The sequence below is a fragment of the Sminthopsis crassicaudata genome, chromosome 1 (genome assembly GCF_048593235.1).
Source record: "Sminthopsis crassicaudata isolate SCR6 chromosome 1, ASM4859323v1, whole genome shotgun sequence".
Taxonomy (NCBI): Eukaryota; Metazoa; Chordata; class Mammalia; order Dasyuromorphia; family Dasyuridae; genus Sminthopsis; species Sminthopsis crassicaudata.
Window position 1 is genome coordinate 431,558,309 of NC_133617.1, and position 14,993 is coordinate 431,573,301.

A 14,993-nucleotide genomic window follows, 5' to 3' on the forward strand; every position below is an offset into this window, starting at 1 on the left:
TAGCTTTACTGGTTAAATTACCCTGGATTATACTCCCAGCTCTTTTGGTCTATAGAATATAGTATTCTAAGACTTATGGTCCTTCAATATATTAGCTGCTAGGTCTTGTGTAATCCTTATTGTAGGGCTATGATATTTAAATTATTGTTTTGTTTTTCTTGCTGCTTTCAATATTTTCTCTTTAACCTGGGAGCTTAGAAACTTGGCTATGGTATTCCTGTACATTTTCCTCATGGTAGCTATTTCAGGGAATCAGTGATTTTGTTCGTGTATTTTTTTTCTATTTCTGCTTTTCCTTCTTGTTCTAGAAATTCAGGGCCTTTTCCTTGCAATTTCTTGTAATAATGTATCAAGATTCTTTTTCATCATAATTTTCAAGTGGTCCTACTGTTCTCATTATTTCTCCTCCAACTCTTCTCCAAATCAGTTGTTTTTCTGATGTTTCACATTCGCTTCTATTTTTCCATTCTTTTAATTTTATTATTCCTTGATGTCTTAGAATGTTACTAGCTTCCTTTTGTCCAATTCTAGTTTTCAAGGAACTATTTTCTTCCTTCTGTTTTTAGTCTCTTTTTCAAGTTGGTTGATTAGGTTATAATTTAGGTGTGGCTGCCCATAGCACGTTACAAAAGTAATTGACTAGATCAGAAGCTCTTTAATGATTGTGAGGACTGATTACACAGTCGGCAGATGCCTGAAAGTCTCCTCAAAAACCTGATTCTGATCGTTTCTGATGTCGAGTGCTTGTGTCCACTTAATCCTCCCAGCTGCATAGCCTTTCATCCCTCTTAGAAGGATGCAGGGATCGCTCTCTTTCCTGGTTTCCTAAGACTGAGACATTGTGACCCCAGGACACCTTACCAGTACTACTGTGGTTAGGGTTTGCTTGTGAGAAAAGGGAGTGAGGTACTGTGGGGACTACCGGTAGTGTGGCGGGTAACCATGACTGTGCTCTGGGACTGGTGCGAAAGGTAGTGAGGGCAACTCCGAGGCAGTAATAGAGGTTAACCATTCCAAACGGCGCACAGCTCCGGGAAAGAGCTCAGAAGGACTACAGGAAAGCCGGTTTTGCGCATCCCTCTGGAAGTGTGGCTACCACCTGCACTTTGGGATAGCGGCAGAGCTTGAAAGTGGCAGTTTTGAATTAAATGAAATGAGTTAAACGGATTACAGGAAGACTTGGGTTTGGGGTAGCACTATTGCAGAGAGGATTAAGTATGCGAAGATGAGCATGTGAAAAGGAGGTACCACTCAAGTGAATGGACACAACTGAATCTTTGGGTGAGAGGGAAATTTTCCTTCTAGCTAATTGAATTAAGGTGATAATGAACAGCTATCGTGTGCAGAGCACTATATTCGTGCAGGGCAGATTCAAACTGGAAGGAGCACCTGCACATGAGGGAGCGGACCCTGGATGAATGTGAGTGGTGGGTTTTGCTTGCTTGTCTGTTTATCTAGCCCGAACATCACACACACACACACACACACACACACACACACACACACACACACACACACACACACACCTTGAAAGAGACTTTAAATTTAATCCTAAAATAGAAAACGAAAGGAGTTTGAATATATTCAATACAAAGGCTAGTCTGCTGAGAAGTTGGGGGAGGGGTGTAAGATTAAGAGAGGTGGGTGGCACTGAACTAGGGAGGCGGGAAGGAGGAGTGAAAGGGGCTAGTTTCCGCCCTGACTTCTCCAAATCAGTGCCACAAGGCTTAAGACAGGCAGCCACTACCGCTACCAAACTTATTGATCTAAGCTGAAACGAAAAACCTGGACCTTAAAGTAAAGCTAACATTCACAGTTCCATACCAGAGCGCAGGTTGTAGCTGCTACTTGAAGAGAGGATGCGGCAGTTACGTGGTAGGTACGGGCATGGGACAAAACTGACCAAGGCAAAGTGGATTGCTTTCCAATTTGTAGCTCTCACACTCTAGTCACAGGTTGTAGCCAGTGATGCCTAAGTTAAGTGTGTGTGTGTGTGTGTGTGTGTGTGTGTGTCCATTTGTGTTCATTTGACTCTCTTTCCGTCTGTTTAGAATCATAGCACAGTGGATCACAACTTAGTATTTTCACCTTTTTTTGTTGTTGTTTGCTTGCTTTTTTCTCATTTTTTTGTTTTTGATCTGATTTTTCTTGTGCAACATGAGAAATGTGAAGAGTTGCACATGTTTAACCTATATTGCATTACTTACTATCTAGGGGAAGAGGTGGGAGAGAAGAGAGGGAGAAAAATTGGAACACAAGGTTTTGTAGGATTGAATGGTGAAAACTATCTTTGCCTGTATTTTGAAAATAAAAAGCTATAAACGGAGAAAAAAAGTTTCAAAGGGGAAAAAAATAGCGGGAAGAATAGCCGAAAATGCAGTGGTCTTCGAGTCCATCTATTTCATTTTACAAATGAGAAATTGAATCAGAGAGATGACTGGTCCAGGGTCAAATAGTCTAATTTGTGCCCGAATTCAAACCTAGATCTCCCAGCTCCAAGTCCAGCATGGTCAAAATACACCAGACTTCCACAATGAATATAAATATCGGGGGAGTCCAGATTTCCCCAAATAACCTTGTGATATTTAGTCCCCTTCCCAGGGCTGTAAACTGAGAACAGGCTTTTGCAAAGTCATTTCAATAGGACAACTAGTTTTAAGGAATTTCACAGGATGATTCTCCAGCAGGAAAATCCTGTAACTGGGAGTAAGGGACAAAGCTGGGCCACACTAGTCCTGGTATTCCAAATTGCTATGCCCACCTCGGCTAATCTCCAGTTCGGAGAAGCCTCTGGACTTTAGGGTTCCAAAAGCAGAATAGAGGGTGGAGAAGGATGCACTGGAGGGAGGGAAATTAGACACCGGGGAAGCTGGGAGAAGCGTTTGGGCTGGGGTTGGGTGATGGCCAAGCCGTGTGGCAATGAACCAGCTGAGTTCTGTATATTTCTGAACTCGAGTTAAGTGGAGCGGCCCAGAAACGCTGCAGGAGAGAGTTCGAATTTCTGGACTCGGGGGCGGAGTGGCTATGGTGTGAAGAGGCGTTGGTGAGGAGATTATAGTATGGGGGGGGGGCGGAGAACTGAAGGGGGCCGTTAAGGTGGGGAGGGAGAAAGGGGGAGGGAGGGAGGAAGAAAGTGGGCGGTGACTAGAACCTTCCAGTTTGATCAGCCTCAGCATTTGAACTTCTGCCCATGGGTTCTGTTTCTCCTCTCTGCTTTTCCAGGGAAGCCCCAACACAATTTTAATTGTGGAAAAGGCATGGAGGGGCAGGGAACGGAGGGCGGAAGAGAGGGAAAGATGGAGATAAATGATCTAGAAGTAGGGTGAGTGAGGACTGCCCAGGGGCCCAAAGACAGTCCCACATGGACAGTGCCATTTAAAATTGGCTCTGGAGAAGAAACTGGATTGAAATATTGCCCCTTATGTTTACAATTTGGGCAGCTAGGTGGCGCACTGGACATAGTACCGGGTCTTGAGTCAGGTAAACTCATCTTCCCTAAAATGTGACCACAGACACTTGACTGCATGAACCTGAGCAAATCCCTCAACCTCTCTCTGACTCAGTTTCCCCAATTGTAAATTGGAAATAGTAAAAGTAGCTATTTCCCAAGGTTATGAGGATCAAACGTATGTAAAGTACTTAGTACAGATGCCTGAGACAAGGTAGGTACTTAATAATTTCTTATTTCCTTTATTCCTACCTTGCTCCTCAGCGGAATTTGCCTTAAATCCTGAAATTTCTAGTTATAACTAATGTATTCCAATGAACCTGAAATCTAAGTAGAAGATTGCTACTAGGCAGTTAGTGAAGTGACCTGTATTTGAGTTTCAGTTATACTTGTGTCTCCTTGGACAATAAGTTATTTTATCTTTCTGTGTCTTTAAAAGCATAATTTGGGTGAAAGTGTGAAGATTAGAAATGATATTGCTCCTACTGTCAGAATTTTGTTTGTGTATTTGAGGATTCATGAGACAACACATGTGAAGATTTTGAAAAGTTAAAGTTCTTAATCAATATATTACTGTTTTCCTGATAATCAGTTGAAAGGTGGTTGCTCTGAATTTGACAATGGCAGAATCTTAAGCCCTTGTCCAAATTCTTCAATCCAAACCAACAAACAATTAATTGTTGTCGTTCAGTCATTTCTCAGGCATATCCAACTCTTTGTAACCCTATTTGGGGTTTTCTGGGCAAAGTTGCTGAAGTGGTTTGCCTTTTCCTTCTTTAACACATTTTTTATAGATGAGGAGCTGAGGCAAACATGATTAAATGACATGCCTAAGATCACACAGCTAGTAATTATCTGAGTTCAGATTTGAATTCAGGAAGATAAATCTAACAGTCCAGGTCTGATACTATGCATTGTACCATAAGTGCCTATTATGTGCAACACACAAGGAGCAGGAAAATAAAGAAAAAAAAAGAAAACCTACAAATCATTGAGATCACATTCTATAAAGAGGAATACATGATATATACATGCAAACATATATATGCAACACCCAAATGTAGAAATTTGTTTATGTGTATTTTGCCAAGAAAACCCCAAAAAAGATCATAAAGAATTGGACATAATTAAAACAATTATGTGTGTATGTATGATATATATGTGTAGATTATTGTATATGCATACATGCATGTATATGTATGTTATGCACATTTATGTGTGTGAATATATATATATATATACATATATATATATGTACACATATATTTGTAGCATTCCTTGTTCTACTCTTAGGAATAGTGATAAATGCAGCAAATGAGACCTGGAGAATCTAATCAAACTGTCTAGAAGTACAATTTATCAAGGGAAAATGGTCTGTTGGGTTGTCCTTCCACTGAAGGAAAGTATTCTAATACTTCAATCAGTTTGAAAAGAATCCAATAAAATCATTCACACTAAGATACTAAAAATAATTCATCAATCAACAAGTGTTTATAAAGCACATCATTGTTATTGTACAATCTTTCCAGTAGTATCTGACTCTTCATCCATTGTGTCATCTCATTGCTCCATTAAACATCTACTATGTGCCAGATACTAGAGTAGTCACTGTGTCACTACTGTTGGAATTTTTTGCTGTTAGCATCATAGGAGTGTAGATTTAAAGTTAGAAGGCATCTCAATAGTCAGCGTCTCATGGTGGGAGAGAGAAAGGGGTACTAAGACCCCATAGGATAAAATACCTGTTCCTGGATCACACTGGTAAGAAGTTTAAAAGCCATGATTCAATCTAAAGACCTCTGACTCCAGAAGTCCTGCCCCTTCCACTAAACTGTGCTGCCACTTAAGAATGTGATAGATTTATTGAATTATCTGCTTTTTTTAAAATGTAGTTGGATTGGACCTTGGAGATAATCCATTGGAAAGAAAACTCTGGAATTAAGAGGAATTTTTTTGACTTTTCGAAGTCACTTAACTTCTCCTAAGCTCTGTTTCCTAAACTGAAATGAGAGGGGTTGGACAAGATAATCTCTTATTTTCCTTCTAGCTCTAGGCCTGGGGAGCTAGTCGGACTCCTTAATTTTACAGTCAAGGAAACTTTCATCCATAAAAGATGAAGTGACTTTAAGGTGCTCCTCCTCTTACTATGTTTTTCCTTATAAGAAGCCAGAAGCTGGAAAAGTTTCTACTCCAACTCTCCATAATCAGAATTATTGAATTTTAGACCTTGAAAATTGCTTAGAGATTAGAGTAGGTAAGTCCCCCAATTTCTTAAATGGACCTAAAGATATAAATGATTTGGTCATACATGCAAGTTAGGGCAAAAGCAATAAGGACTCGGTTGTCCAGATTCTTGAACCATACCAGTTTATGCCCTTAATGAATCAATATGTTGGGAGTGGAGCAGTGGAAGTACCTTTGTCTCCCAAATAAACAAACAAACACAGAGGAAGAACTATTTAATTTCAGTATTTTCTGAGCACCTTTTATATGCTCAGTACTGTGCTAGGAGTTTGATCCATCTAGAGAAATATTCAATGAAGTATGCCTTCAAAAACTTTGGAGAAGAAAGCACCAAATGGTGATATTGCAGGCCCTTTAATGTAGCTAAAATTTTAAAAGGGAAGAAATCCTTTTGCCTTGAAGAATGGGCACAGAGGACTGGGGAAAGTGTTATGAGTGGTGAAAAGAACAAAAACAAAAGCACAAATGATTCAAAAACAAGACATAACAAGCAAACATTAAGGAGACTCATCTAACTGGACTTAGTACTACAGAGTTATAGGAGAAAGGTAGTTGAGATACAATGAGTCCAAATGTAAAGGACTTAATTTTCAGTTGGAAAAGCTAAGATTTCCCCAGGTAGGAAATATAGAGCCACTGGGATTGAAAACTTGGAATGTGAACCAGTTTTAGGAAAATTAGTCTGTCATATAGAGTGAAAGGAGCTGATAGGGCAAACTTTGCATGAAATAATTAGGCCATGAACCAGGTGACAGCTGTGTGAATGTAAGAGAAAGGATGAATCTTAGACATTTTGAAATAAGGAAGAATAGGATTAGGCAACAGATTAAATTTGATGAGAAATAACTCAAAAGTTTCAAAGCTAGACTGCAAGTTAGAATTACAGAAATTGGGAAGCAAGTTTTGTTTTTGTTTTTGTGGAAGAGATGAGGAGTTTGCTCAAAGATATGCTGAATTTAAGATTAAGTTGGGACATAACAGTTCAAGATGATGTCAGAATTTGAGACAGTTGTTTTCTATAGTTGCAGGTCTGGTCATCTCACTTTTCTTTTATATTTCCAATTTTGGTTTCCTTTCTTGTTTGCCTTGACTGGGCCCAGGAAATTGGGACCCACTCTTCGTTTTATATTAGAAATGTACTTTGGACCAGTTTCAGTCCTATGAAGCTTGCTTCTAACAAAAAAGGGTTGTGATATCTTTTTATTACTTTTTGAATTTGAAACCCCAACCCCAGGGCAATTCAACAAAGCAAAAAATATTTACTAAGAGTTAACTATGGGCCAAGCATTGTGTTAAGCTCTGCAGATACAAAAGTAAATAATAAAGATAGTCTCTGTATTCAAGGGGCTTTCATTTTGTTAGAGGAAGACAACACCAAAAAAAGGGAGTTGAAAAGTTGGAGAAAGTGAGATGAACTTCAGGCAAGAAATGGTGTTGAAGTCAGAAAAGTCAGAAGCATAGCTTGGAAGGGAAACCAAACAGATTTCCTTGGACCTCTCCAGGACCTCTCCCCAAAGTGGAAGTACAAGGAGGAGTTTACCAATAAGAGTAGGGCCGATACATGAATGCGTGCAGGTTTTAAAGCTCTTATGTAGAATCAATCAGGAGGGGGCAGTTCTGAACATACTTTGTGGGAACATTTCTAATCAGCCCCTTCCATCTATTTATACAATCTAGTGCTCTCAACTTTCATATAAATTATCATCCTAATTTTCTGTCCAGGCTCCCTTGCATCCACCATCTTCCATGTAATTTTACCAAATTGGTATTCCTAAATCCTTCTCTGCCTATGTCACCCCTAAAACCTACTCAAAAAATTTTTGATGACTACCTATTGCTTCTAAACTACCCAACCTGATATTTGAGTCCTCCAGCACTCTGATTTTCCAATCTTATTTTATATTATTCTTTTCAAATATTCTTAGATTTGCTCAAAATAATTTGCTACCTGCTCCTTATATAATAGACCATCTTTTGCCTCCATGACCTTAGAAGGGGTCTAATAGTAGTTCAGGTACCAAAAAAATGTATCATATTTTAAGACATTTATCTCTAAAATCTAGGACTTATTTGTAAAGTTGTAAGGGTATATTAGATATTTCCCCCACAAAAATGCTATTTGCATTTTCTCACCCACCACCTTCTTCCTTCCTTTGAGGGGACATCTTTTTTGGTGGGTGGAGGGATACATACATATTATTATTTCAGATTTGAAACAAGTTAGCTGGGGGGAAGAGAAAGTGTGTGTGTGTGTGTGTGTGTGTGTGTGTGTGTGTGTGTGTGTGTGTGTGTGTGACAGACAGGCAGGCAGGCACAGACAAGAGAGTAAAAGAAGACAGAAACAGAAAAAAACAGAGACACAGAAACAGAGACAGACAGATACACATAGAGAGAGACAGAGAAAGAGATAGACAGAGGCTGAGAGGCCCAGAGACATTGCTTTTTAAGTGGTTTTTATTATTTTAATTTTCAATAGGATGTTCATGTTACTCTTTCACTGCTATGGTTAGATCCAAATGAGCAATTGGAGTCTCAGAAGGTTTACCTCTTCGGCTGGGACCACAGGTTCCTGGACCCTAGGTTTAGAATTATAGGCTTCCATTGTTGCCCGTATCCTTGAAAAAAGCAATAGCTTTGCTGCTATTAAGTTTTTAGTCTGAAATAGAATCACTTTACTTTTAGTTTCATGGGCAAACCTCAATCTTTTGTTCCTCTTCCTTTTTGCTGTTGTCATCTACTTTACTAATTGCTGTGGTTTCTAAAAACTGGAAGTTCTAGGTCTGAGAAGTCTCCCTTCTGGCTGATGTGGCAGAGGCAGTAGTCTGCTTCCACTCCATAGCCTTCTGCTGCTCTGTCTTTGCACCGGTGATAGTCTTTGGATTCAGAACCTCTTTGCCTGGCACTCACCACATCTGATTTCTTCTCCTCAATCTTGCTAGCAGTGACCTGGGAAATCTTTATTTGTCTTCACTTTATTGTTCTCTGCCACTATCTGAGTTTCACCGTTCTTCTTGGGAGTTTTTTCTGCTTCACCAAGGCTTCTTAAACTGTAGGTCATGATTCCATATGGGGTCACATAACTGAATGTGGGGGTCATGAAAAATTTGGCAACATAAGAGGTATCAAATGTTCCTCCAAGATTTAATTCTTTATATAAAAACAAAGAAGCACATCTATCTTATTAGTATGCAACTTTGCTTTCATCTTTAATGAATGGTAAAATTATATGTATACCAAATAACTGTTTTAAAATAAATTTCTTTATGATTTACGATCAGTAAGTGTTTGGTTTGTATGCCTATTTTATATTTCTATATACTTGGGGTTGTATAAAATTTCTCACTTTATGAAAAGGGATCAATAGTGGAAAAAATTTAAGAAGTTCTGTTCCACACTAACTTCTTCAGCCTTCTTGTCTTTATCCTTGACTTTTTCATTATTTATATTGTATCCTTCTTCCTCTTGCTAATCTTGCCTCCCATCTTCAGAGTTCTGAACTTGTTCTCTTTCCTGCCCCTTCAGTGTGTGTATGGTGCATCCTGATGTCACCAGGAGAGTATCAGGCTGCTTAGGGTCCACTCTGCTAGGTCTGGTGCTATGATATCTCCCCCAAGCTCAAGATGAGAGATTAGAGCTCGATGTTATCACTTCTACTCCAAGGCAATATTCTTAAAGCACAAGCCTATCACTATCACAGCTATATCGGCTCACTACTGATTATTTTATGAGACATTTAAAACCCTTTAAAACCTATCTATATTTCCAGCCTTATATTGTAGTATGTACCTTAATATACCCTATAGTAAAGCCAAATTCATCTTGCCATTCTTCACCCAAATATTCCATCTTTCTGACTTTGCATAGACTAGCTCTCCCTGCCTTCCAGAATTTCCTAATTCCTTGAAAACTAAACTAGAGTTCCACCTTCTATACTAGGTTTTTTTTTTTAATCTTCTCAACAGCCAAAACCTCCCCCCCCCCATAACCCTTGGAAAAAATAACTTGTTTTAATTTTTTTAACGTATGTGTATATGTTACTTCCCCTGATAGAAAGTAAGCTTCTTGAAGGCAGGGACTGTTTCAATGTTATATTGACAGACTAAAAGTACCCAGTTCATGATAGGGACTTATCTGAATTTGATCTGACTCAACAGTATTGTCTTTTAAAAACAAATGGAAGGGCTAGGAAGTAGAGAAGATTGAATCACTCTTTTTTAATGCCTGTCAATAAATGGTCCATAAAAACCACAGAGCTCAGATCTCTTCAAATCCCAATTTAAGAAAGCTGATGCTCTCTCTCTCTCTTCCATCTCTCTCTCTTTTTCTATCTCTATCTCTCTGTCTCTGTCTCTATTTCTCTCACATTTTAGGATTTAGAGAAGACCCATCTCCCTTGCTATGAAGTTACAGTGTCACAGATTCTCATATAATCTTGGGTAGCCAAGCCCAGTGAAAGATAGAGTAACTGAAGATTGGAATTTCTAAGAAAATCCTAGTTAACATATCCCTATCTTTCTTAGAAAGCAGGTGGAGGCCTGAGCAGGTTCTGGGATTTGAAAGCACTAATCGTCTGTTAAAACAAAAACAACAATGATAAAATAAGACTGGGCAAACAGGAATCTGGGTGTTTTTTTTTGTTTTTTCAGTGTGCTGTTCCTGCAGATGGTCGGGTCTCACACTACTGCTCAACAAACCACAATTAGTCACCTGATTTTGTGTAGGTCCCCCTCCCCTTCCCCAGAGACTCCTCTCAGAGGAGACACACAGGATTCATTCAAGGTGATCAGCTACTCAGTGTCCTTCTGCCTCACTTTGGGTAAACCTGGGTACTGGCCTGATTCATTCTTTCCGAGAATCAGATGCTCACTCATGCTGATTCCCTTCTTTTGGTGTTAGGCAGGGAAAGCTGTATTTTTACCCTCCCCTCTCAAATTTCACCTTTCCTTTTTAAAGAGATAATTCCATCTTCAAACTGCTAAATATTAGAGCCAGAATGTATCTAGAAATCAACTAACCCAATATTATTATTTGTAAAATGTGAGAAACATGGTTGCAATTAATCGGACTCAAAGCATCTGGGTTTAAATCCTGTCTCCAATACTAGCTATGTGACTTTGGACAAATTACTTTAACTCCCTGAGCCTCAGATTTCCTTATCTGTACTATGACATGGCCTAGAAGGTTCCTTCCTGCTTTTGATCTGTGCCCCTATGATCTTATGAAACAAAGGTCCAAATAGGGTCAGGAACTTCAGGTCGCTCATATAGTTAATAGTAAACCTATGACTAAAATCTAAACTTCCTAACTTCACCTGGCCTTCTGCTTTTTCCAATTCACCATCTGGACTCTTTACATGTAAGCTGCCTAATTCTGTCAGTTATTTTAATTCTCTCTAAGATACTTGGCTCTGACTTTTTTTAAGAGGTAATCAGGGTTAAGTTACTCACCCAAGGTCACATAGTTCCTAAGTATCTAAGACTTGTTTTGAATTCAAGTCTTCCTAACTCCAGGGAGTGATTTGATGGCAAAATGCATCAACCAGAATGAATAGAGTATCTCAAGTGCAAATTTGCTGAGTTTTTATACAACTCTAAGATTATGCAACTTTTTTCCACTCTCTGAGTCTCAACCTCCCCATTTATAGCGTGAGATTTCTCTCCCCAAATCTCTAGGGCTCTGGAGGAATTCTGGAGGAGAATATTTATGAGTTCTTTTGAAGTAAATTACACTGTACCTTGGCAGAATTTTGATCCATTGTTATACCTACTAAGCACCAGGCATAGGGGTTTAAGGTGAGGAAATAGACCTTTGTCTGCCCTGGAGACAGAGATTACCATCTCATAAAAAAGGCCAAGCAGACAGATAGGCACCATGAACAACTAGAGAGAGGGCAGGGGGTTTTCTTTGAAGAGTGTCAGAGGACTTGGTATGAAGTAGAAGAGGAGGGAAGAAAGAAGAAGTGATCTGAGAACTGCTCAGGCATTTCAGATGAGAGAAAGCACTCATTCTGTTTTACTCCCTGGAACTCAACCTATTCTCTCATCATCTTCCTCTTTATCTCCTCCTAATTTAATTTCCTTAGGGCCATCTCTAAGAAGTCTGTCCTTGGCAATCCTTAGCTCTACACTTTCAAAAACATTTATTAAAACAACAGTTCAAGGCATTGAAGAGCTGTGGGACACAGTCAAAAAAAATCTGCCTCCAGGGAGCTTACTTAGAAGAAGGAATATGACATAACATGTATAAATATGATAAAATATACAATTTTAATAAAGTAAGGTAGATATGGAATATTGGGTATAAACATAAAATATAGTTGTATATATGTACAAATATAATAAAGTATATAAATAAATGTAATAAAAAGTGAGGAAGAACAAAATATAAATCAAAATTTTCTAGGCATATTTGATGCAAGAGAGAATAATAACAGCTGGAGGGTTCAAGGAGATGAAGTGGAAGGACTGGACTCCTATCACTATTTTGATATCTCTCCTATATCCCATTCCCATTGAATTGTTTATTGGCTGTCTCATCTTGGGGAAGGCTGATGACTAGAGGTTAAAGTGACATCTTTCCCAGGAATGTTGGCTTCTGTACAGATTTAGGAAGACAAAAAAAGTCTTTAGGGGCCAAGGGAGTGAATGATATGGTATGAATTGGAATTGGGCTTGAGAATAGCCCAGTATGAAAAATGATCTCCCATCTTCCTTCAATTATAACACATATATGGCTTTTTTTGTTATTATAGCTTTTTATTGACCAAATATATGCATGAGTGATTTTTCAATATTGTCCTTTGCATTTACTTCTGTTCCAACTTTTCCCTTCCCTCCCTCCATCCCCTCCCTTAGATGTCAGGCAGTCTCATACAATAACATGTATATGTTGATCTCTTCATAAAGCAATGAGACACACTTTGCTAATCTGATCCCACACTCCCAGGTCTATTATCTCCTTCCTGGATCTTTCAGGTTTTTTGAATGTGATTAATCCAAAGAAAAGGAAAAAACAGAGGATATGATTGATAATTTTGCTACAGTTTCCCTTTCCTTACACCTCTCCATCCCCGACTCTGCCATTTAGGTCATTCATCAAACAGTTGACAAAAGTATAAGGGGGAGAATTTACTAAGATTCTTCCTTACTCTGTACTCCTGTACTCTTGGTTCCTCATAATAAACTAGCTATAACAGATAACAGCTTGCAGCTTCCTCCGAACCTGCCCTTCTCCTCCCTGGGGCCCCAGGAAACTAGTACAATTTCAAATTTGACACATCCCTAAATCATTAATAGGAAGGAGAAAGTAAAAGCAACTAACCCTTCATAAGGGGAAATACTCCTTTCCAGTGCTGGGTTATAGAAGAACTGGGGTAGGAGGTGGCAGAGGTGGTTGGTTTAAGCTAAGCCATATGGGAGTAGTTAGGTAGGCTGACTGGTTGAAAAAAATAAGAACCTTTGTGGGAGGACTGGGAAATTTTTGAGAAAAATTAAGATTGGATAGGAAAGATATGTGTTATGTGGGAATGTGTTTGTGAGTGTGTGTATATATGTATATATCTACATATGTATACATAAATATATCTTTATATTTCACTGCAGCTTGCTTGAAGTGGGGGGGGGAGGGCTGAAAGGGGGAAAAAGAATAAAGTGTTCAGCAGAGAACCAAAGAATAAACATAACTAGCTAAAGATTGCATAGCTAATAAATAGTTATGTTAACTTCTTGGGCCTCAGTTTTCTCATCTGTAAAATAAAGGTAATAATGCTTGTGCTAGTCATTTCACAGGGCCATTGTTAAGTACTTTGTACAATATAAATGTGAGTGAGTTGAGATAAATGTTTTCCGAGGTTCTTCTGATTCTAAATTGAATAGCCTTGCCCCTGTCCCATGCTGTATAAATTAAGTGTATAGGTTAGCTGAGAAGCTAGTCAAAGGATTACTATTCCCTTCTCCCACCAAACACACACACACACACACACACACACACACACACACACACACACACCAACACATTCAAGATACAGGATAATCAGCCAGACTTAATTCAACAAATATTTAAGAAATATCTTCTATGGGTTAGGCACTACACTAGATGCCAAAATGCAAAAATCAAAGTCCCTGCTTTAAATGAGTTTATATTCTACTAGCTGAATATAATGAGTAAAAACAAAATAAATGCAAAGTACTAGCATTGTGTTACAGTGGATAGTGTCAGTTTGGAGTTAGGAAGACTTGAATTATACTGATCTCAGGTACTTCTTTATGTGACTCTGATCAAGTGACTTTTTGCCTCACTTTCCTCATTTCCTCATCATGATAATGATAATAGAACTACCTCCCAGAGTTGTTATAAGAATCAAATGAGATAGTAATTCCAAAACACTTAGCACTTAGTTATACAAAGCAATATGTACCTAGAACATTACTAGAGTATATAAATGGTAGCTATTCTTATTATTGAGCATCTAGATGATGCAGTTCAAATTTGGCCTCAGAGACTTACTAGTTATATGAATCTTGGTTTCTTTATCTGAACTGGAAAAGAAAATGACAAACCATTTGCTAAGAAAGTTCCAAATGAGATTACAAAGAATTGAACATGACTGAAAACAACTGAACAAAAACAACAACAAATCAATCAGCAAAGACCTCTTATAAGCGGTAATAGCTGAACTAAGACTTGAAAAAAGTTAGGAGTTTTAAGAGTCAAGAAGGAGAAGAATAGCATACAAGAAGACTGTATACTATATGGCCATATAGATAGGACATGGACTATCATGTATGGAGACCACGAAGTAAGTCAGTTTGGTTGGGAAGCAGAGGGCACAAGCCAAAGAAAGTAATATGTATTCAGCCTGGAAAGAAAGTTAACCCAAATTGTATGAGGCTTTAAAGGCAAAATAGTGTGGATGGTTAATAATAGCTAACCTGTTTATGGTGCCTTAAGATTTACAAAGTTCTTATTGTCTTATCTGATACAAACAGGGGAATTTCTAGTTTGTTCTAGAGAGAATCCCTGAAACATTTTAGCATGTAAATGACATGGTTGGATTTGTGTTTTAGGCATATTATTTTGGAAGCTGTATGGAAAACGAATTAGAGAGGAGAGAGGTTGGATGTGTTAGGAGTGATAAGAGCATGAATTAGGGTAATTGTGGCACAAGTGAAGAGAAAAGGTAGTGGCTATTGAGTGATGCAAAAAAAGAAGGATTCAGGTGATGTTTTGAAGTTAGGATGATTAAAATTTGGAAAAAGGTTGAATATGAGGAATAAGTGGAAATAGAGTTAAGACTGACTAT

General features: G+C 38.5%; 1 protein-coding gene across 4 annotated transcripts in view; it reads left to right on the plus strand.

The window, feature by feature from the left end:
- The first annotated feature begins 1,679 nt into the window (after nucleotides 1-1,679).
- CIITA (class II major histocompatibility complex transactivator) overlaps nucleotides 1,680-14,993 on the plus strand; it is a 55,562-nt gene continuing 42,248 nt past the window's right edge. Inside the window, exon 1 of one of the 4 annotated variants that reach the window (XM_074280543.1) lies at nucleotides 1,680-1,875. In XM_074280543.1, coding sequence (XP_074136644.1) covers nucleotides 1,860-1,875 — 16 coding nt within the window. In that variant the 5' untranslated portion in view covers nucleotides 1,680-1,859. Of the gene's footprint in view, nucleotides 1,876-2,997; nucleotides 3,044-3,241; nucleotides 3,481-3,501; nucleotides 3,663-14,993 lie in introns of those variants that run through there. The other 3 variants (XM_074280546.1, XM_074280545.1, XM_074280544.1) reach the window with 3 other exon arrangements.